The sequence below is a fragment of the Malaclemys terrapin genome, chromosome 6, assembly GCF_027887155.1.
Source record: "Malaclemys terrapin pileata isolate rMalTer1 chromosome 6, rMalTer1.hap1, whole genome shotgun sequence".
Taxonomy (NCBI): Eukaryota; Metazoa; Chordata; order Testudines; family Emydidae; genus Malaclemys; species Malaclemys terrapin.
Window position 1 is genome coordinate 20,115,812 of NC_071510.1, and position 22,299 is coordinate 20,138,110.

General features: G+C 43.9%; 1 protein-coding gene across 2 annotated transcripts in view; it reads right to left on the reverse strand.

The window, feature by feature from the left end:
• TEK (TEK receptor tyrosine kinase) overlaps positions 1-20,866 on the reverse strand; it is a 63,185-nt gene extending 42,319 nt beyond the window's left edge. Inside the window, exons 1-2 of one of the 2 annotated variants that reach the window (XM_054032564.1) lie at positions 20,549-20,866; positions 4,650-4,961 (exon numbers count right to left, since the gene is read on the reverse strand). In XM_054032564.1, the coding sequence (XP_053888539.1) occupies positions 4,650-4,961; positions 20,549-20,600 (364 nt within the window). In that variant the 5' untranslated portion in view covers positions 20,601-20,866. The remainder of the gene's footprint in view (positions 1-4,649; positions 4,962-20,548) is intronic. The other variant, XM_054032563.1, reaches the window with a different exon arrangement.
• Positions 20,867-22,299: the final 1,433 nt, after the last annotated feature.

Sequence of the window (22,299 nt, forward strand, 5' to 3'; positions counted from 1 at the left end):
GAGAAAACCTACAAAAAAGCCCTCACAATGTTAAACCATTCCATTTCGACATTTTCAGAATGAGAAGTTTTGAGTTTTCATTTTGAAATGACTTATTTCCATTTTGAAATGACATATAAAGACACTTTAAATGCTGTATTATATTATATGCAGTGTTGTTTTAGCCATGTTGGTCCCAGGATATTAGAGAGAAAACGTGGGTGAAGTAATATCTTTTATTGGACCAATTTCTGTTGATGAGGAAGACAAGCTTTTGGGCCACACAGAGGTCTAGGTCTTCAGGTCTAGGAAACTAACTCAGAGTGTCACTCCTTGTCTCTCTCACCAACACAAGTTGGCCCAACTATGCAAGTAGTTCTACTCACTTCAATGAAATTACTCATGTGCGTAAAATTAAGCACACGCATAAGTGTTTGCAGGTTTGCGGCCTTGCACAGTATTATCTAGGCCAGGGGTTGGCAACCTACGGCATGTGTGCCAAAGGTGGCACGCAAGCTGATTTTGCCTGGCACGCCGCTGCCATCTGGGGTCCCGGCTGCCGGCCCTGCTCAGCCCACTGCCGGCTGAGTGAATGGAACCCCAGGCCGGCAGGAGGCTGAGCGGGGCCGGCAGCCGGGACCCCAGACCGGCCGCAGGCGTGCCCCCCGGCTCTGCCCTCACCGCGCTCTGGTTCTGCGGCTCCCGGAAGTGTGAGCTGCCGGGGCGCGGGGCCCTGAGCCTGCTCCGGGAGGGGCAGTGGTAGCGGCTCACACTCCCGGAAGCCACAGAGCCCGAGCGCGGCGAGGGGGCAGCTGGAGGGCGCACAGGGACCGCCACCCACATACATCCGCTGCAGGAGCCACCCTGGGGGGGGGCATTGGGCCGCAGCCTGGGCAGGCGCCCCCCTGGATCCTCCCTCACTGCACTTGGGTTCTGCGGCTCCTGGAAATGTGAGCCATCGCCGCCGCCCCTCCCAGAGCTCTCCCACTCCCACTGCCTCAGCACTCTGCGGGGGAGGGGCTGTTCCCGCGGCAGCCCGCAGTCTGTTTTGCCTCCACGTGGAGGCAGCGTCTGACCGGCGTGGGCATGGTAAGGGGAGTCCTGGGGGGGGCAGGCAGGGAGCAGGGGGAGGGTTGGAAGGATCGGGAGTTCTGGGAGGGTCTCTCAGGGGGCGGGGAGTGGTTGGATGGGGCGTGGGAGTCCCGGGGGTCTGTCTGGGGGCGGGGGTGTGGATAAGGGTTGGGGCAGTCAGGGGGTAGAGTCCTAGGGGGGCAGTTAGGGTGGGGGGGGTCTCAGGAGGGGGCAGTCAGGGGACAAGGAACAGGGAGGCTTAGGTAGGGGTGGGGTTCTGGAGGACAGTTAGGGGCAGGGGTCCCAGGAGGGGGAAGTCAGGGGTCAAGGAGCAAAACTGCAATCTATGTGTGAGCAGAAAATAAAGTAAAATTTTAAAAAATAAGTTTCTTGCAACAATGATTCAACCAGCTCTACTAAAGTGTTTGATCCCAAGACTACATCCACAGTCGGAGCTGGGGGTGTGATTCCCAGCACACGTAGACATACTTGCACCAGCTCTCATTGAACTAGCGAGCTAAGAAGAGCGATGTAGGCATGGCAACATTGGAAGCAGCAAGCAGCGGTATGGGCTCGCTACCCTAAGTATGGCTTGTAGTCAGGGCTGATAGCTCCTGCCACTACCTATGTTACCATGGCTACACTACTTTTTGAGTGCAACTAGCTCACTGAGAGCTAGCCCGAGTATGTCTGTGCTAGCTGGGAACTGCACCCTATCTCCAAGTATTGGGGTGTTCGGTTCGGTGGCTTTTTGTTTTAAATGTAGACAGCTAGTATTAATTGTTGTTTTTCATGAGAAATTCGCTTTACAGTTCAGCTTTTATTTTTCCTTTCTATTTTCTTTGTGTGAGTTGTTTAGTTTATCCATGGGACCTTTTCTTCACAGCATTGTTGTAATGGAAAGGAACCCACATTCCTTGGTGGGCTCCGTTCCAATGTATTTTTAGCTTATGGTCTGCATTTAATTAATTATTTTACAATATGAGCCCACTCCTTAAAGAGACACAATGAACTGAGGTATAGAAGTGCCCCAGCTCTCTTTGGCTTACATGTCTATAAATCCATAACCATCCCTTCCTCTGTAGAGAGATTCAGTTGTGTTACAATTTTTTCCCCTTCAGTCACTAGGAATAGATTCTCTACTATACATACTATATGCCAGGCAAGTCTAGAGTATACAGGATATAGGAGAACTGGCCCTCTACTTTGAAAATGTTATATGTAGACTCATGCAGAAAATGTTCTTCCTTTACATTTTCACATTATAAAGGCCAAGAATGTCAAAAATGAATAGCTTAAGTTAGGCTCTTACGTCCATATCTAGGCACATAGGCCCCAATAAAGCATATAAGCATGTACTTAAGCATGTGAGCAATCCCATTAAAGTCAATGGGACTATTCATATACTTAAAGTTAAGCACATGCTTAAGTGGTGTGGTGGAGAGGGGCCCAAAGCAACTGCTAGATTTTCAAAATTGCCAGTCATTCAATAGCTCCCGTTGTCTTCAGTTGGACACATGGTGCACCTTTCAACTCATCTGATGAGAAGAAACCCTTAGTGTATTCAGAAGCCTTTAAAATTATTCAGACAATAACTGTGGAGAGGAAAAAAGCCTATTTGCCAGCTACAGTAGTTTTGCCAAACCCCGCAGCCCTTCCCTGACCTCCCTTTCCTCTCCCTGTGGCCTTTAATAGCTTTAAGAATTTCTACCATGTCTCTTTCTAACCCATCCAGAAGCTTACTAGTCAATGCACATAACAGGCTCTCTGATGAGATCCATATCAGCCAAAGCTTTTAGCAAAGATCATCTGAAAAGTAGAAATGCAATAATCAAGACCCCCAAAATGCCCCGTCTAAATTCATGTACAGCTGGTAAGAAGAGTATATCTCCTCTGGATATAACAGATTTAGCCTGGGTGATCCACATGTCGGGCTCTCAAAGTCAAGTCTCTCTTCCCAGGCACGTAGCCCTTGACCTTAAAGAGCTACAATGGGCTCAGCACCCATCATCTCATCTGCTGAGGAACACAAGAAGTCAAGAGAACATCACCCCAATAACCTGCTATCTACACTGGCTTCCTGTTAGATACAAGGCCAAATTCAAGATTTTGGCCCTCATCTTCAAAGCCTTTCGTAGATTGTTACCTGAGGGTCTGCCTCACCTGCTTGGTCATGAACCCCCTCCTTCCCTCCTCCTCCCGCATTGAACAGAACAATGGAACTGGCAACCTCAAGAGTGAGATGTATGTGAGTACAAGGGACAGAGCTTTCTGGGTGACAGGCCTGAGAATCAGGAGTACACTCTCAGCAGAGGCCAGAACAACCACAAACCTTATCACCTTCAGAGTAAAATGCAAAATCCACCTGGCCTACTCACACCACATTACAACAAAGAAACTTCAGCCCTGCTCACTGGGGAGAGAGAGCAAGAGAAAGTGTTGTTATATGTTCACTCTACAATTCCCATCATCTTGACAGTATTTGTACACAATAACGGATTTGCAGGCTGAGTGGGGGTGTTTGAACTGTTGGTACCACAACATATTGTGCTAAATATTAGTGATGGGTGAACTTCAAAAGGTTTGAATATTTGATGAAGTGCAGAAAATTATCTAAAAGTTCTTATGTTTCTCTGGAGCTTATGCCAAGCTCTTTGCTTTAGAACTCAGCCTGGAAGTCCCATGAGATCTATCTATCTTTCTATCCCCATCCACCCCATCTATCTAATCTATCTATCTATCTATCTATCTATCTATCTATCCCCATCCATCTATCTATCCCCATCCACCCATCTATGTATCCCCATCCACCCACTCTATCTATCTATCTATCTATCCCCATCCACCCCATCTATCTATCTATCTATCTATCTATCTATCTATCTATCTATCTATCTAATACTGTTGCCCACCACATTGATATCAGAGCACTTTCCGCATAAAAGAGATTGGCAATAGTGAAATTCTTGGTGGACTGTGTGGAGTCTCTTGCCTTGTCTACGCAGCATGACAAAGTGCACTAGAGGAGCCCAGTTTATAAAGCCCTCTGTGCTGTACTCTAACTGCTCTGTATAGACCCTGCTGGTGCACTCTAAAAGGTACCTAGTTCCTGATACCTTTTAAAGCACACCAGCAGGGTCTACACAGGGCAGTTAGAGTGTAACAAGTTAGAGTGAGGTTTGCTGTACTGTGTAGACAAACCCTCTGGTTTTTCTCAGCTTATGGAAATTACTTGGGGTAGGGGTCACGTTTTTAAAGTGCTTTGAAGATGAAAGGCCCAATGTAAGAGTTACTGTAGTTATTGCTTTGTGGGTTCAATGAGGCCACAATGGTTTTTCTTGCCATATTTTATTGCTTTCATTTTGTGCTGCTGGGTATAAGAGAAAAATACTAACTCAGAACATTAACCAAATGTTTCTGAGCCTCAGAAAAGATTGGTTTGGATTTGGGCCAGATAAGTTCTTAGTGAATCCAGGCCACTTTGCTCACTCTGGATCCACTACTATACCTGCTCCTGTTATTTAAGGGTAGCAGCCAAACTGCAAGCAGATGTCCCCTAGTGGGGCTCGCACATCTCTGGTCTGACCAGCATACAGTACCTCCTAGTGGCATCTTCATTGTACGTATCCTTGTCACCTCATCTTTGACTTTCCCTTCACAGTAGTAAGCTCCGATAGTTTCACCAGCTTGTTCCCTTTTCCACACCACTTTTTTGGCTGTTCCTCTCTTCTCGTCTTCAGTAACTTCCAGAGGGTCCTGGTGTTGGCTCATCAAGGCCTCATAGTCTCGCCCTATTGTGACAGACTCACGGGAACTCCATCTGGCTGCAATGCAGATAAGCGATGTCTCTGAGTTGCTCACTAGAGGGAGTGAATTGATCAACACCAGGTCCAGCGCTGCCTCCACTTTACCTACAAACAAACAACAGGTGAAGGGATTTTTCTGCAGAGTCTGAGTATTGCTTTTAGTTCTGATTGTTCACATAGGGGCTTTTGAAGTAATAATATATGGAGATATACCTATCTCATAGAACTGGAAGTGACCCTGAAAGGTCATCCAGACCAGACCCCTGCCTTTACTAGCAGGACCAAATACTGATTTTGCCCCAGATCCCTAAGTGGCCCCCTCAAGGGCTGAACTCACAACCCTGCGTTTAGCAGGCCAATGCTCAAACCACTGAGCTATCCCTGCACCACACTCAGTGCTTCCCCAGTGCTTACTGAACACTGAACTAAAATAAAATGGCTGCATGTAAATATTCTGTTCTAGTTACTTTGGGAACAAACCCTGAGCCCAGATGGTGCCTTAGGAATGTGTGGAAGGAGAGGACCCTCCACTCATGGCTTTCCCCAGTTTGTGCAGAATGGGAAGTGAGCCACCTCTCTGGCAACACAGACCCTTTCCTCACACCTCTTCATGGTGAGGAGTGATGCAAAGGATCCGACATTCAAACCTATTGAACATGCTTTAAGATCAGCACTAAGAAGTAGGGAGACTGTTGTGTCATCACTGCGGATATAATTGCATGCATGGATCAGTGGCCATGCACTTGCTCCAAGTAGCCGTCGACTGATGTATACAAATAATAGCATCTATTTTATCGTTCATGAGCTTCCTTATTTGGGCCTTCATTTTTATGGGAAGAATTTGTACCAGGAAAAATTGAGACCAGTATCTAAAAATATGCCTCTACGAGCCAATCATACTCCCATATTTCAAATTTCTGAGCTAGTTTCTCCACTGCTTTGTACCTTGTGACCCATGCACATCTGAATGGAAAACATTAGCAAATCAAAATGCCCTCTTTATGCCCACTTTGCCAAGGTGCCAATGGCTAGGCAAAGTGCAGGACAGTGGAGAATCAGATCCCTGTTTGCATCAAAGAAAATCCCCTTTTTCTTACCCTAACATTGCTAATTATATGTTGGCTGTTTCGTGCTCTACAGAATCTAAAATTACTTTAAAACTAAGAACTTAAACTCTCTCCCATTACCCCCTTCCCTCACTGATCTACAGTCTAGTATGGTTATCGCTTTAAAACCCAAATGAGAACAACAAACAACAGAGTTACAGGGGTTCCTTACAGTTTTCAGTGATCAGTGTTTCCAACAGTTAACGACGTGCAATTTAAGAAAGCACTTAAGTTCCAGCACATGCTTACTGGCTTTCCAACAAGTACGTATTACTTACATTTTGATAGTCTGGACATGTCACATAGCCATAGGAACTAATAAATAATAATAATAATAATAACAACAAATATTTTGGACATCTGAGGTGTCTCCCATAGATCTGAAAGTGTTTTTCAACCATTTAACCAATGAAGACTCACAACATGGCCAAGATGTAAGTATTTATTATCTCCATTTTACAGACTGGAAAACTGAGGCAAAAAATAGGTTAAGTGACATTCCAGAGGACATAAGAAGTCTGTGGCAGAGAGCTAAATAGAAACCAGACTTTCTAACTCCTAATCTTGTGAGTTTGCCAATAGATAAGGCTCCCTTTAATAAATGTAACTGACTTGAAATACTATGGTGATAGGTACTGTTTAAAAATGGCAGATAGATACAGAGAGAGAAAGAGAGAAGGCTAATTACAATGTTTTCTCTTGGAAAGTGTTTTAAGTCTTAGTTGTTGAGGGAGTGAGATACAGAACCCCTTATGATCAGTGCTTTCGGTTTTGGAAATAAGGGTAAGGAGTAGGGGAATGCTGTCATTTTTCAGCTAAAATGCAAACAATAATTGATTTCTGTTAAGCATCGCCTTTATTTTCCAGCTTTAGATTCAGCTGTATTTTGTGTGTATACCAGCAGGCTCTCTGCAGTCAGTATTTTGTGCCATTCCGTTTGCAAACAGCTTTCAGTTTTGAAACAAGGAGTATAGCCCTAGATAAAGAGGTCAAAGGGGAGCAGTGCTTACTGCAGATTCTGAATATGTGGGTGTGTATTTTGTGCTTTAGTCCAAGGGAGGAGGTACCTCACGGCATGCAATGCCAGCAGCTTCTCAGGGGGAATTAGTATCTTAAGACACACAGACACCCATCCCTCCCAGCCAGAGTGCTGCAGTTACCACCCTTTCATGTGCCAATCCAGATAACTTATGTTACATAACAGAGAAATAAAACCTTCTGGAAAGAATGTAGCAGCCATTAAAACAAATGTTGTATAAAGCCAAGGGTCAAAGAAGTCAAGTCATCCTGTAGCACATTACAGAAATAACTCGTTTGAATACAGCTAAAGTTAAGTAGCTGTACAAAGCAATCATGGCCAGTTGGGTGTGTGCATTTTATTCATTTTTTATTTACTGCATATATAGGGTCTAAGCATGCAATCTCTACTCACATGAGCAGTTCTTCCTTGCTCACTCTGGGGCCAAGTCTCCTCTTGCTTTTAACCAGGGTAAATCAGAAGCCATTCCACTGAAGTCAATATTTAAGGATGAAGGTTCTACAACAGTTGTCTATGTATGTTTCCTACAGAGTATTGAGCGCTTACTGGAAAGACACATACCTCTATAGAAGTCAAGGGAGCTAGAGCAGCTGAGGAGCCATCCCATATTCTGGAAATTCATAACTAAACTTGGGCCTGAACCAACACTGGATCCTAATTTCCCCAAACTCTGGAGAAGTTCAGATTCAAATCTGGATCCCAACTCCATGACTCGGGGGGATTGTTACATGTAACATGTTCCCCTGGAGTGGTGGAGCTTGAGGCAAGGTTGCAAATGAAAATGCATTGATGTAGCCGAGAGGGAAGGGCTTCCATAGCACCTACGTGGACACAAATATCCCCCCCAACCCTGGTCACCTGTGGTGGTGGAATGGGTCAGCATCCCCATGCTGACTTGGTCTGAAGCTGCCACAACAAGTCATTCTCCAGATCTCTAGCCCTTAAAGGGGCACATACCTTTTTGACAAGTCAGACAACTCCCCCCCCCACACACACCTCCTTTAATGTGCAGTCAGGTAATTTGCTTACACGAACATAGATTTCAAGTCCAAAATATAAAAATAAAGAGAACATCTTTCTCCTGCATTGCAGGAGAATTTTAATACCCCTCAAAAGCAGCAGAATCTTAGTCTGGAGCCTAAGTTTTGTGTAGGCATTGATCCCGGTGCAAAGTGGGTATAATGAGTAGGCATTGATCCCGTTGCAAAGTGGGTATAGTGAGTAGGCATTGATCCCGGTGCAAAGTGGGTATAATGAGTAGGCATTGATCCCGGTGCAAAGTGGGTATAGTGAGTAGGCATTGATCCCGGTGCAAAGTGGGTATAGTGAGTAGGCATTGATCCCGGTGCAAAGTGGGTATAGTGAGTAGGCATTGATCCCGGTGCAAAGTGGGTATAGTGAGTGTCAAATCAGAATGGAAGCACTTTACACCCAATTTGCCCTCTCTTTGCAGAGGTGAAATGACTAAACACAAGGCACAGAACAATAAAGACTCAGGCCCATAGTTTATCTAAGGCCTGGCCTACACTTAAAAATTAAATCATCTAACTACATTGCTCAGGGCTGTGAGGATTGCTCACCTCCTGAACACCAAAGGTAGGTCAACCTAATCCCTTAGCTAGGTTGATGGAAGATGACTTCTGTCAATCTAGCTTCCGCCCCTGAGCTAGATGGATTAACTATATCAAAGGAAAAACCTCTTCCACTAGGGTTACCATATCTCATAAATAAAAAAAGAGGACCCTCCACGGGCCCTGACCCCGCCCATTTCCCCACCCCACAAAATGTTCCATAGTGCGCTTTGAAACTGGAGTAAGTCCCAATGCACTAGGGAACTTTTCGTGCCCAGCAGCAGAATCCACACAGTCCATTAGAACAGTGGGTCTCAACCAGGGGTACGTGTACCCTGGTGGTACGCAGAGGTCTTCCAGGGGGTACATCAGCTCATCTGGACATTTGCCTACTTTTACAAAGAACTAGCGAAGTCAGTACAAACTAAAATGGCATACAGACAATTACTTGTTTATACTTCTCTATATACCATACACTGAAATGTAAGTACAATATTTATATTCCAATTGATGTATTTTATAATGATATGGTAAAAATGAGAAAGTCGGCAATTTTTCAGTAATAGTGTGGCTGTGGCACTTTTGTATTTTTATGTCTGATTTCATAAGCAAGTAGTTTTTAAGTGAGGTGTAACTTGGGGTATGCAAGACAAGTCAGACTCCTAAAAGGGATACAGTAGTCTGGAAAGGTTGAGAGCCACTGCGTTAAAGCGCAGCAGGCTAGTGCAAGGTAGATTTACATCCCAGCTTGCTGTGTTCTAATTGACCATCCAGACAAGCCCCTAGGAGAAAGTGTTGATAAAGTAGATTTCTGCTGCAAGCCAACTGCCTACAGCATCCCTGCTTAGCCGCCTCTCATGGCTAAATCCTGCTATTCTTATTCAAGAGGAACTCCCGCTCCTTAGTGTGGCAAAACTCACGCAAAACTAACCCTTGAAGTCAATGGGAGTTTTGCCCAACCTGTGACTGAAGGATTTAGCTCTCTGAGAACGCAATAAACACAGACAGGAAACAGCCTTTCTCTGTATCAGTGAAGATCCCCTGTGCTTCCTTGAAAAAATCCTTTGACTCCTGCCCTTCTCCTTGTAGGACTGACCTCTGCAGGAAGGCGATTTGCTGTGTATGCAAAGGGGGTTTGGGGAAAGGAGGCACCCGCAGACGGCGAACACTGGAAATGGGAGGTGTAACTTACAGTGAATTCACTGCCAAAAGCCTATTGACACAGAGTTATGGCTGCCCAGCGCTGCCTTGTGCCCTTCCAGAACAGGAAGTGTGGCTAAACTTAATCCTCCGCTAACCAGGAAATACAGAGTTAAAGTAATGTCTGTTCCACTGCACCCCCCACACACACACACACACTTTACCTCTGTGGAGACAGCAATTGCCCATGTAGATACTCATGCTGCTCAGCACAACTCCACTTGAGCACAACTAATCCAAGGGTTGCACTATCCCTCACTAGACTATGTCTAGCAGGACGGATCCAGGGAATACTGTAAGTGGTTAGCACAGCGCTCACCGTCACTTCCAGTGACTGATAGTCCACGAGGGATGCCAAGGAGAAAATGGGTGGTGGGTCTAAGAGGCCAGGGGAGGCTAAGCCGCCCCAAACAGGATGCAGCGCACCATCCTCTGGAGGCCGAAAGGGTGCCCGGGCCATAGCCCAACCCGGGCTCAGCCCCGAGGCCCCACTCCCGCTTGTTCTCTTCCCTCGTGCCCACGCTGCTCCTCTTTCCATCCCCACTCTGCCTCTTCCCCCCGAGGTCCCCCCTGCCCACTGCTCATGCCTCTCTGCCCTTTCTGGGCGGGGGGGGGGAGGGGGGCGCTTCATGGGATGAGGGAAAAGAAGGGAGGGTCTGGGGGGAGGGGGAAAAAGGCAGCAGGCGGAGGGCCTTAGGGAAGGGGGGGAAAAGGTAGGGGGGAGCCTCGGAGAAGGGGCAGAGCACGGCCTGGGCTGAAATGGGGGTGGCGAATGAGTGGGGCCTCGGGGGAGAATGCCGAGCAGGGGTGAGGGAGGGGCCATAGTCCAGGTGCCGGTGGGCCCCCCCACACACTTCTAGGAAACTTCCAGTGCTCACGCCCAGCCTCCCCAAATGCGGGAGTCACGTGCCGCCCATGGGAATATAAGAGTACTTTGCACTCTTCTCACAACCCTTTACATATTCTAAGTGTCCACCAAAACTCCTCCTTTGCAATGGCATTCACACACTGCCATGTATCCCGCCAGTCCTCTGTGCCATGCTATTGCTCCAGTTAGTGCTCAGTCAGGAGTAACTGGAAGAGATGGCTCAGAGGAATTCTCTGGCACTCATCCCAGATGCATGCCAATTTGCAGACCTAGAAAGCCTCTCTAATAATTTTTTTAATATTGCCGCCCCAGACACTAGCTGAGGCTAAAGTTGATCTGGTAATCTGTTTGGGGAGATCAGTGCCATAGTTTGAGCCACAAGTATGTGCAAAAAATATCATAAGAATGGGATAAATGTAATGACAAGTCTTTTATTTCTTGGCAATGGACCTCTAGAATGGAACCCCTTGACTCAATAATCCAAAATTTGCACCCCTAAGCCCCCTGGGCCCTGATAAGGCATGGCGGTTTTCGAGACAATGTGAGTATGCGTGGGGATGTGAGAGCACTTTGAAACATTGCCTGATAACCTTCAAGTGTGGCGTCCCTAGCTTTCCTTCATAAGAGCAGTCACTCAGAGTAGCTGTGCCAGCCAGACCAACAGAGAGTTCTGAGGAAACAAAAAACCCAACCACCTATCTGAGAATTGGTTAATGTTTGTACAGTGTTTTGAACATGTAAAGTGCTATATAAGTGCATCAACTATTTATTCATTAGCATTATGATGAAGCAATACGAGAAACGGGGAAGGAAGGCAGCAGCGGAAGGGTGGAAGGAAAAGAGCTTGTTAGGGTAGGAGTCTGAATTTTAGGCTTCATTATTAACAACATGGTGTAATTAGGAGTTGGGAATGCTCAGCATCAAAAACAGATCCCCTTGGAATTCTGAGCATAGCAGGGAAATAACAAGAGCAACACCAAGAGAGAGGTGGTATGTGAATACCATGCAGGGTCCATCTCATAGAGGAGTGCACTGGGAAACAAGGCCCAGCGACCTCCCTGGTGCTCTGGGTTACTTTGTTACTGTGCGGCCTATTTTGATCCCATATCCAGGCAGATTTCTTCCAGGAAGCATTCACTGATTCCTTCAATCCCTTCATGGAGCAGTAGGCATTGTCCAGTGTTCCCTGCTCTGTATCACTTTCTGGATGCTTTGTTTTGACCCTATGACTCACACGTGCCCTGTTTTTTCATTCTTTTTCCCTGGTATTAAGTGGATCTGCTTGTTTCTTTTGGCCCTTGTACTCTGTTGAGGTGGAGATCTTTGTTGTTTTTATAGGGAGAGTTGCCTTGGAGAGCTGTGCTCAGCACATGGGGACCAAGTAGGCTGGATTTCTCCACACTTCAAATACAATTAATTCCTTTCCTCCAAGGAGAAATCGGAGGCAGGAAGTAGCTGCTCAGGAAGCACTGGCAGAGGAAATTGGCCATCTCCCCAAAGAATTTTCCAATGGATTCAGGTAACATGACTGTAGTGCCCAGTACAAAATCCTGCCCCACTGAAATCAGGGGCAAAACTCCCAGTGCCTCCATTGCGGCCAGGATCTCAGTCTTAGGCTTATAGCTGTCAACAACCATTTTTAAAAAAACAGCTGGCACTAACTAATAACATGAAACTTTTGAAATATCCTTGAAATATCCTTAAGGACGTGGGCAATGTCTGTGTGTACTTGGGGCCTACACGAACCTGCATTTCCTCCTGCACTGGACAGATAGAAAGAAGCCCCTCCTGAAGTGCCGAGCTGCTCCAGTGAGATGCTCAACACCCTCAGTTGCCACTGAACTTCAATGGGAGTTGAGAGCATTGAACACTATCCAGGATCTGGCCTCCAGTCTGAATCAGGGAGTGAACAGGAAAAAATAAACCCACAAAATAAGTTCTACCCTCTTGAGATGCCACTCTCAGTGCAGACTAGAAACTTATTATTTTTCTTAAATGAAAGTTTAGATTCTTGCACATAAGATAGCAGCTTGGAACAGATCTCATGATTAAAACACAGACATGGAAGTGTAGAGAGAGCTGGCTTAGATTCCTTGCTTTGCCACAAGCTTCCTGGGCAAGTCACTTAACCTTTCTGTGACTCAGTTTCCCCATCTGTAAAATGAGATGAGAGTGGGGTGTGGTGAGATTGACTTCATTTGTATATAAACTAAGTTAAGATCCTGGAGTGGAACTTGCAGAAATGCCAAGTATTATTATAATGGTAATTTGATTGTTCCAATTACCACCCACCTGCCTTGTAGTGGAGAACCCTTCTGTAACCTTTGGGGAGGTGGAAACTTATCCAAGGAATCACTTCAATACACGCATCAAACCCTTTTATCATCATGGGTAGAAACAGTGTCCTTAAATGGAGACTAAAAAGTTTAGGCTGGATTTATACAGGCCTTTGCTATTGTTGGGAAATTAAATTAGCTTTTCTAGTGACCCACCTGGGGATATGAATATAAGCCAAATGGACACCCTAGCAACAGGATGGCTAGAGTCTGTACTTGGCCTTCATCCTCAGCATAGAGAGCATGGCACATTAGCAGTTCAATGTAGGACCTTCTGCTGTGTATTTGTTATATGACATTATGCAACTATGGGGTTTAAGACTAATTTAGAGTATACTGAAAACAGACAGCCCAGTTGGCCCAGGCATCAACCTCACGTCTCTCAAGCCCCTTTAAAAAAACATTTCTTCCATAAAGCCCACAAAAGTGACTTTATCATCTAAAATAAACCCCAACCACTAAGTCTCCTGCACCTCTGGATTTCTCAGGGTGTCTATGTTTTAGATTGAAAGCTCTTTGGACTGTCTTTATTTTTGTGTATTGTACAGAAAAGAGTATATTGGCACTTTGGTGGCTCTAAACACATTCATATTAGTAGTAGTACGACTAAATCTATTTAGAAACCCAGAATATATCATTTTGGCAATATTGTTAAAGAAAGTAATCAAACCTGACAGCTCCTCTAACAAATCTTTAAAATGAAATGCAGTATTTTATTTATTATTATAAGTGCAGTACTAAATTAACCAATACTGAAATTTACAGTTATAATTTTGTTAGGCCTCACAAAGAAATGAACCAATTATGGACCTAATCCTGCCACACTTACTTATAAGAATAGAACAATCTTTCCTAATAGAGCTGGTTGAAAAATGGATACAAATTTTCACAAAAAATTCGTAAGAACATAATATAAGAACATAAGAATGGCCATACTGGGTAAGACCAAAGGTCCATCTAGCCCAGTAGCTTGTCTTCCAGCAGTGGCCAATGCCAGATGCCCCAGAGGGAAGGACCAGAACAGGTAATCATTAAGTGATCCATTCCCTGTCGCTCATTCCCAGCTTCTGGCAAACAGAGGTAAGGGGCACCATCCTGTTATTTTTGGGAGGGAGAGGAGAGTTATTGATAGGTTACACAAATGCCTGTCAGGGATGGTCTGCTTTACTTGTTCCTGCCTCAGCACATGGGGCTGGACTTGATGACTTCTCAAGGTCCCTTCCAGCCCTACATTTCTATGATTCTATGCTTGATGAAATTTGAAATGTTGACTAAAAGTTTTGTCAAAATTTTCAGTTTCAAAATTTCAGATCTCCTTAACTAGTGGGAGTGGTTGAAGTGAACTGTAAGAACTTCTGACATGAATAAGGATTGCAGAATTGGGCCATAAGCACAGGTTCATGATAATCAGTTCTCCCTTCTTTTTTATCTTTAATTTAAAGTATTTGCTGAATATTATGGGCTCTGGTGTCCAGAGTCCATCTTATGGAATCCAAAGTCCACCGATGCCATGAAAAATGCCAAACGTTTTTGGTGACTAAAAGATAACAATGACCAGGTACTTTCTCAAACGTAGTCAGATTCTTGCATCTGAGTTCCGTTCATAATAATCATAGAAATGTAGGGCTGGAAGGGACCTCGAGAAATTATCAAATCCAGCCCCCTGTGCTGAGGCAGGACCAAGCAAATGTAGGCCATCCCTGGCAGGTGTTTGTCCAACCTTTTTCTTAAAAGCCTCCAATGATGGGGATTTCACAACCTCCCTTAGAAAACTATTCCCATGCTTAACTACCCTTATAGTTAGAAAGTTTTTCCTACTATCTAACCTAAATCTCCCTTGCTACAGATTAAGCCCATTACTTCTTGTCCTACCTCTAGGCAATAGTGCCTAGCTCTTTTGATCAGATGATCTCAAAGCACTTCCCAAAGGTAAATAAATGTCATCATCTCTATTGCAGAGAGGGGGAAACAAAGGCAAAGTGACTGGTCATCCAGCCAGCCATTGATAGAGCCAGGCTGAGAACCCAGGTCTTCAGAGTCCCTAGCCAGTGCAGTAGCCAGAAGACCAAACTGCCTCCTACCAAGCTACCTACCCCCTTGAAAGCTCAGCCTCAGCAGAAAGACAAAGCTGATACATCATTGTAAATACATTATTATTGTTCAAGCCTGTCTCTGCCACTTAACCGCCAGAAATAATAAAATTAACGCTATCACTGATAAATAGCAGTAAGGAACAAAACTTGAAGCCTCTGATTATAGTCAGTGGAAAGAGTCCCATTGATTTAAGAACTTACCATTTAAAATATAGACATCAATTGATTCCCCTGTTCTGCTTTCTTCTTATGCATTCACTGACCCCAAGACAATTATGTGCCTGCTCTGTGTAAAGAATGGATCTCATATACTGCTGATGCCCAGATTCTGTGGGACTGAGTATATCTCACACAACACTGAAGACTTCTTCTTAAAACAGGAGGAGCTTGATGTTATCCTCTGTTGGGTTTTATAAGCTAACATGGTGGTGATGATAAAAATACCCTAGCAGAAGATGAGTTCTTCTACCAATACCGGTAGTAAGGGAGGGATTTGGGTGGGAGCCTGAACCATTAAACAGTATTTGCTTTGTGGTGAAAAGTGGATCAGCACTTTGCCGTTGCTGACAGTCTCATTTTGAAACCAGTGATGAAGCAAGTTAAGGTGAATGATGTATCACTTGTTCATAGTGGGTCTGATTCTCATCTCATTTGCTCTGGTGTAATTCAGGAGTAGCTCCCATAAAGCTAATCCAGTTATTATCGTGGTATAAAACTGACATAAGAGGAGAATCAATCCCTTGGCTTCCTATATACTTTAGTCTATTTTATTGGTCATCTGTGTAATCTCTTAAACTGATGGAAAAGCTAATCTAAATTGATTTTCAAAGAAACACTGGTATAAATTGAGATTCAGGTCCCACATTTCAGTTTTCTAAAAATAAAGGGTGGGAGTACAAAACCTAGAGAGAATACAAATTCACAATACGAAAAGAGAAAAGCCTAGGAAAACAGTTGTTTCAGATGCAAACACTGTTTTGCATTGTCAGAAAGGCAAACACAATAGCATTGTGCGGGCACATGAGAACCAGAGAGAGACACTTGCTGGAAACTGAAAGTGAAATTGACCCAGTGTAATTTCACCCTCCAGGCTGAATAAAATGCAAAAAGTAAACAAACAGCATAAATGGTGAAAAGGAAAACCCATGCTTGAAATTATTTCAGTTTTAAAAATGTACGGTTTTGTCATTAACTAGAGCTGACTGGATAATGAAAAAACAGATTTGCAAATACGTTGGTGAATTATACAGCCCTTTGCGGTGAGCTGGCTCTTTTCTCTGTATTTGACCCTTATCTTGCAAATGTTAATGTATTTGCTGAGTTTGGGACAGATTTATCAGACTTAACTGGAGGATGGATATCATACATGTATATTTTAAAAGTTACATGTGTTTTAACTGCTTCATCACAGATCCTGCACTCCAGCCTGTCACTTTCGAGTGAGCTTCACTGTAATCACAATGAAATTCTTTTGTGTGTGGTTAGGGCACTGGCCTGGGAGACCCAAATTCAAGTCCCTGTTCTACTTGATTCAGAGCAGAGTTTTTCATCACTATGAATCAGAGGAGGAACTTGAGTATTCCACATCCCAGTCCCAGGCCCTAACCAGGAAGCTATAGTCAGTCTCTCTCTCTCTTTCTTTGGCCCAAAACTTTCCTGATGAAAGTTTCATGGCAACTAATACATCCCTGCAGAACGTTTCAGCTTTGATGAATCAGTATTTTTTTTACCAAAATGTAATTTCAGTGACAGTGTTCTGACTAGCTCTACTCATGACACAATATGTCTATCTCATTCGGATTATCGTGGGATTTCACTTCACTCTTATGAATTTGATGGGTTCAGGCCTGGCCCAAGGCCTCCATGCTCTAGCTATTCCCAGCTGCTGGAACTCCTCTTATTAGAATAGCCCTACTCTAACTTACGCCAACCGCAGACACATAGCAGCACTGTATAGCTACCAAGGTGACACAGAGCCACCTTTGCAACCCCTTAGGTTGTGCATTACATCACATTTGCAAGGTTTTCTTTGCACACATATACCTAGAAAGTTAATAAAAAACCCAAACCCATAGATTTTACAGCCAGAAGAGACCATTATGATCATCTAGATTGACCTGCTATATAAAATTACTGCTTTCCAGGTGGTCAGAGCATTTCACCCCATGACTTCTTCATCAAGCCCATAACTTCTGGATTAGCTTTGAAAAGAGTTTAAATTTTGCAGAAACTGCTGGAGCCACTAGAAAAATACCAGGACACTGTGCCACCACCTGCTGTAACTAATCCAAGTGCTGCAGACAGAAAGAATTGTTAGACACCATAACTCACCCACTCCCGGGGAGGAGGGACCAGAAACCCTGGCCCTGTTTCTCCTTTAGCAGATATTCCAGGTTAGAACTTTTTTCAAAATTTAGAGGTGCAACTAAAAAAATGTGATGAGAAAGAGTACTCATTTGTCTTTAATTTCATTATGCCTCATTCTGAAGAACCTCTGGTACAGTATGGTTTGTAATATAGTTTTGATGTTTTGATTATAGTTGTTTAGCTTTACACACACACACACACACACACACACACACACACACACACACACACACACACTGAATCATAGTTATGCTGTAAAGATGCTTTTGCTGCAAGCCTTTGAAGGTCAACTTTCACCATATATGGATTGAAATAAAATAAGAAAAAATAACTCTAGTAGTTCTAGGAACCCACTGGGTTCTCCCATCCCTAAGTTTTAGGAACCCTCTGGATTGTCTCATGCTTGGTAGGAAGCAAAACTTCACCAATGTTGCTCATCCTAGTAGTCTGAAAATTCATAAGCTTCCCACCTGCAATAGTTGGCAAAATGTATTAGAACATGTTTTTAATTGCTGTTGACTTTTCCAGGCTCACGGCTGTTAAAATGAGGCGCAGACACTAACATTGCTGAAGCCCAATGTGAGAGACTATAAATTGGTTCCCAGTCTGGTTCAGAATCCTGCTAACAGGCCAAGGACAAGTTATAATGTTTATTCCTAATAACATCCCTGCTTGGGCCTTTAAAGTGAATATGAGAGCACTGAAAACTGTTTCCATTCTGAATGAAACGGAGAGGGGCTCAAGCCATGAAGTTGGGAATTGAATCCAAACTTCCATAAATGTCGGGGAATGAGGGGGGGGGGGGGGCGGGCGGAATCCAGGGCTTTGGTTCAGCCCATCCTGATGCTAAGGGCCACATGCACAGTGTAGAACAGAACCTCCACAGAAGGTAAGAGTGTTCACATTCCTGGTTTTGTTTCAGGTTTATCACTAGCATTAAACCTGTCCCTTTTGTCAGTACAATGGAGATGTACTTTGGATTGTGTACTGTTGGAGAGAGGCCTTAATTATATTATATCTCACTTCAACAGCATCTTTGGGAATCAAGTCTTTTGGCTGTAGATGATGATGAAGTAAAGGAAATTACAGGGCATTTAATGCAACCAGGAGTCAAGCCCAGAGGGATGGTCCCCACCTTGGAACAAGGGTGGAGTACATTTTTGCCTACCCAGCAGCACGCCCTCAAAAGCCCAAAACTATCTGGGACAAGGTTAAGTCAGTTCACAGTCTGCCAATTGCATTGACTTTAATGTCTCCCCTGCTCAGGGAATGTCAATACTGCTTTCCTGAACTCCGCCTGTTATATCTAGAGGAAAGGGGGTTAGCATTGTCTTCCACCGCTCGCCCCAGGAAACATGATATCACACTTGAACAAAAGCGGGAAAGCTGACAGATCTATTGAGATGGGTGTGACTACAATACACACCTAACTGGTCAAGTCCTGTGGAAAGGGCTGTGACTGGCAGTTCTTCAATGCCGAACTCAAACGAGCACACTGTCTATGTTTATTGCTAATCTGTGAAGCTTGCTTTTGTTTCTCACACATTCAAATGACTTCATGGATTTTACTTGCTTCCTGTAGCAATCAGGTATACATGATGAGCTGGCTTTAAGGAAGCGAGACCCAGGGGAGATTTGACTCTGAGAAAGGGGTGTAGTGTTGTCCCATTCAGTTCAAGTTAACAAAGCTCTCTTTTTTATCTTCTGAATGTAACACTCAGTGCATAGCCTATCTGCCTCTAAAGTGAAAAGTCAGGACTGATCTGAGAGTTAAATAGGATGCATTGCTATACATCTACAACAAGTAAGCAACCCACACCACAAAAGAGGAATACACACTATACAACCTAATGCAGCAATAATTATATAACAATACACACACACTCACCACATTTTATGTAAACTTTTTGGCCTGCATATAGCCACAGACCTTTCCAGATACTAAAAAAACCCTCAAACCCCCAAACCTTTTGGTTGACCATTCATCGTACTTCTTAACATTTTTGTGACCCATAAAGATCAAGAGATTGTAGAACAAGTTATACTGCAGTGAAAAATTCTGTTTTCTTTTGTTACTACCGTCTGTCTCTTACTGTACAGTCTGCAGCTATGTAGCAGATTACATTTTATCTAGAGATGGCCTGGAGCCAGAAAAATTAGATCTGAAGCTACACTTTCAGGGATGAATAAAAATCTGGGGTGCTGGTTGGAGGCCCATCTCTAGGTTTATCAGGTTTATGCTTTGTATTTTACACTGAGGAGATTGCCTAGAAACAGGTCAGATGGAGACACTCGTGGTGTGAGCATATACGTCAATGCTGAGAGAGAACCACATGGAAAGAAGATAATACTCAGAACAATGAGTATTTGAGTAAAGCATCTCTGACCCTTAAGGCTCTTAATGCTACGAAATAAACTTTGCATGAATAAAATCATAAATATACATTTGCCAGTTATGGGAAATCCGTACCTTAGAATTAGTACTATTTAGACAAGCAAATGATGTCTGGTAATAATATTGCTGATTCAGACTTGTTTTTAAACAGTATTTGCAATGAACCAATCCATTGTATTTAATGCATATTATTCAAGCTTCAATGTCCAATAATTAGTGTCTAGACTCAGCAGCTGAAAGAGACTAGCTAAAAATAAATACTAGATAGAACACATATCAGATTTTTATTGGTTAGCTTGTGTTTCACCTCTGTCTTTGTGAAGTGGACAGTAAGAGTCAACATTCACAACACATTTTACAAAAAAACATGTGGTGATCATTTCCGAACGACTGGCTCAGAGAAAAAGTTAACTGGCTCAGCAGAGAAATCCACACTGTAGCGTTTGTAAGTGTGAACAAACAGCAGCTAGATTAAAAAGGATTTAGCTACAGATCCCAAATACATTCAGCAAGCCTCTGACAAAGAATCACCCAACGGGAGAGATCCTTATTTATGCAAATAATCCCACTGAAGTCAATGTGAGAATTATGCTAGTAGGGATACCTCAGCGGAGTTTGGATTTTAGGATCAGACCCTTTTATCTGTACACTGCATGAGAAACAGTAAAGCCACGGCACCTCGACAATGCTAGCTCAGTAACTAACGCAAAGTCTTACCTGAAATCATCAGGCTGAATCCACAGAGAATTAAATGTGCTAAAGAGTCCATGCTTTCCAAAATACCTCCATCCAGTTTCCACAGCAGCTCATGGGGTTAGGATTATCCTTTCAATGGGGTAGACCTTGGTTACTCTTCCCTTGCATGGTACGAGGACTCTTGTTTACAAGTCAGAGGCAAGAAATTTCAGTGCTGGAGTGGGCTATAACAGTCTCATTGCTGTCTGAGTACAGGGAGTTTAAGTTCCTTTTTCCTGTTTCCTTTGTAGATTAGGATGGGAAAGGCAGGATCTTAAAGGCATTTTGTATCAACAGGACCATGAGGCACTGCAAACCCTGTTCATCTAGCAATACATCATAACACTTATCTGGGGCTGTTGGAGAGGCAGGGGATTGCTCTCAGAGAACTGGCAACAGGTCATGGTCAGCAATGTCAGGAACAATAGTGGCATCCTCCAATAGGCGGAATAGTGCAAATAACAAGCTCTCCATCTATGTACAGCATGTGGAAATTGTCATCCCATCCTCTGCTCAAACTACAGGTCTGCTAATTGCTCCAGTGGTCACTTTACGCTTCAGCACTTCAGTGAAGGGCTTTCAGGAGGCAATAATCTTTTCATTTATTTATTTAATCCACTCAGAAGGTGCTTACTGCAAGGCATCTACAATACAAACATTAAGGAGAACCCTAACAAAACAACATGTCAAATCCGATAAAGACCAAAGCCTAGAGCTCTCCAGCAAACCACTTCATGTATTTTACTGGAAATTATTATTTTTTCATTCCAAGACTGGAAACAGGCTCAGAAATTTGATGTAATAATAAATCACAACAAGATTTGTTTTGACTTCAGTGGAACCTAAATGCCACAGCACTCGAGGGGCCTGGGAGCAAAGTTAACAGCACAAAAATAAACAAGATAAAAACCTAGAAAGTAAAACCACATGAATAGAGGAAAATTAATCATACAAGTGGAGAGGTAGCACTCAGACAAATCAATATAATTGCAAATAAAGGGCAATCCTATTTACAACCTCTTGACTAAAAATAAACCCAGACTATTGTATTAGAAGACACTGTAGTCTTGCTAAGATGCCAATACCCAGAATGACACTTCAAGGAGAACAGAGAAATCAGTTCTCAGTCTCCTCTGGAAACTGAGTTATGTGGCTGACTGTCTGGCTGTGGTGAAAGAATGACAGGAGACATTAAGTTTAATCAGACCACAACTTTATTATTAGATAGATGTCTGGGACTAACCTGGCGGATAAAATGTGCAGTGCAGATGCAAAATTTATGTCCCTCCAGCAGATCCACTGTCGGGACCCTCCAATTCCAGCCAATTTTTGGGGGGGGAGGGTGGGCTTCCACAGCTGCTCCCCCCCCTGTTTATCCAGGTCCCTCCGGCAATTACCTGGCTGGGAACTTACTGACCACGCCCCCTGGTAGGAGAGGTTAAAGTGGACTATAATGATGGGCGGGGGGGGTTGGCTCCTTGCTGTACCAATCATAGGAGTCCCCAACTGCCCCCAGCTCGCTCAGTTACCAAGCACCTCTCCTTAATTCCTTTTCCAAGCCATTTTTTCATTCTTTTGTGCCTTAATTTATGGAGTACCTGCACGGAACATCCGCCACAAGGAGGCACCAGCCATTAGCTTGGCTGCCTCCTCCCCACACCCAGCCGGGTTCTCAAACATCTCCCAATGCCCTCTTTTATATCAGCCAAAAATATGGCAGCACCTGAGTCTGA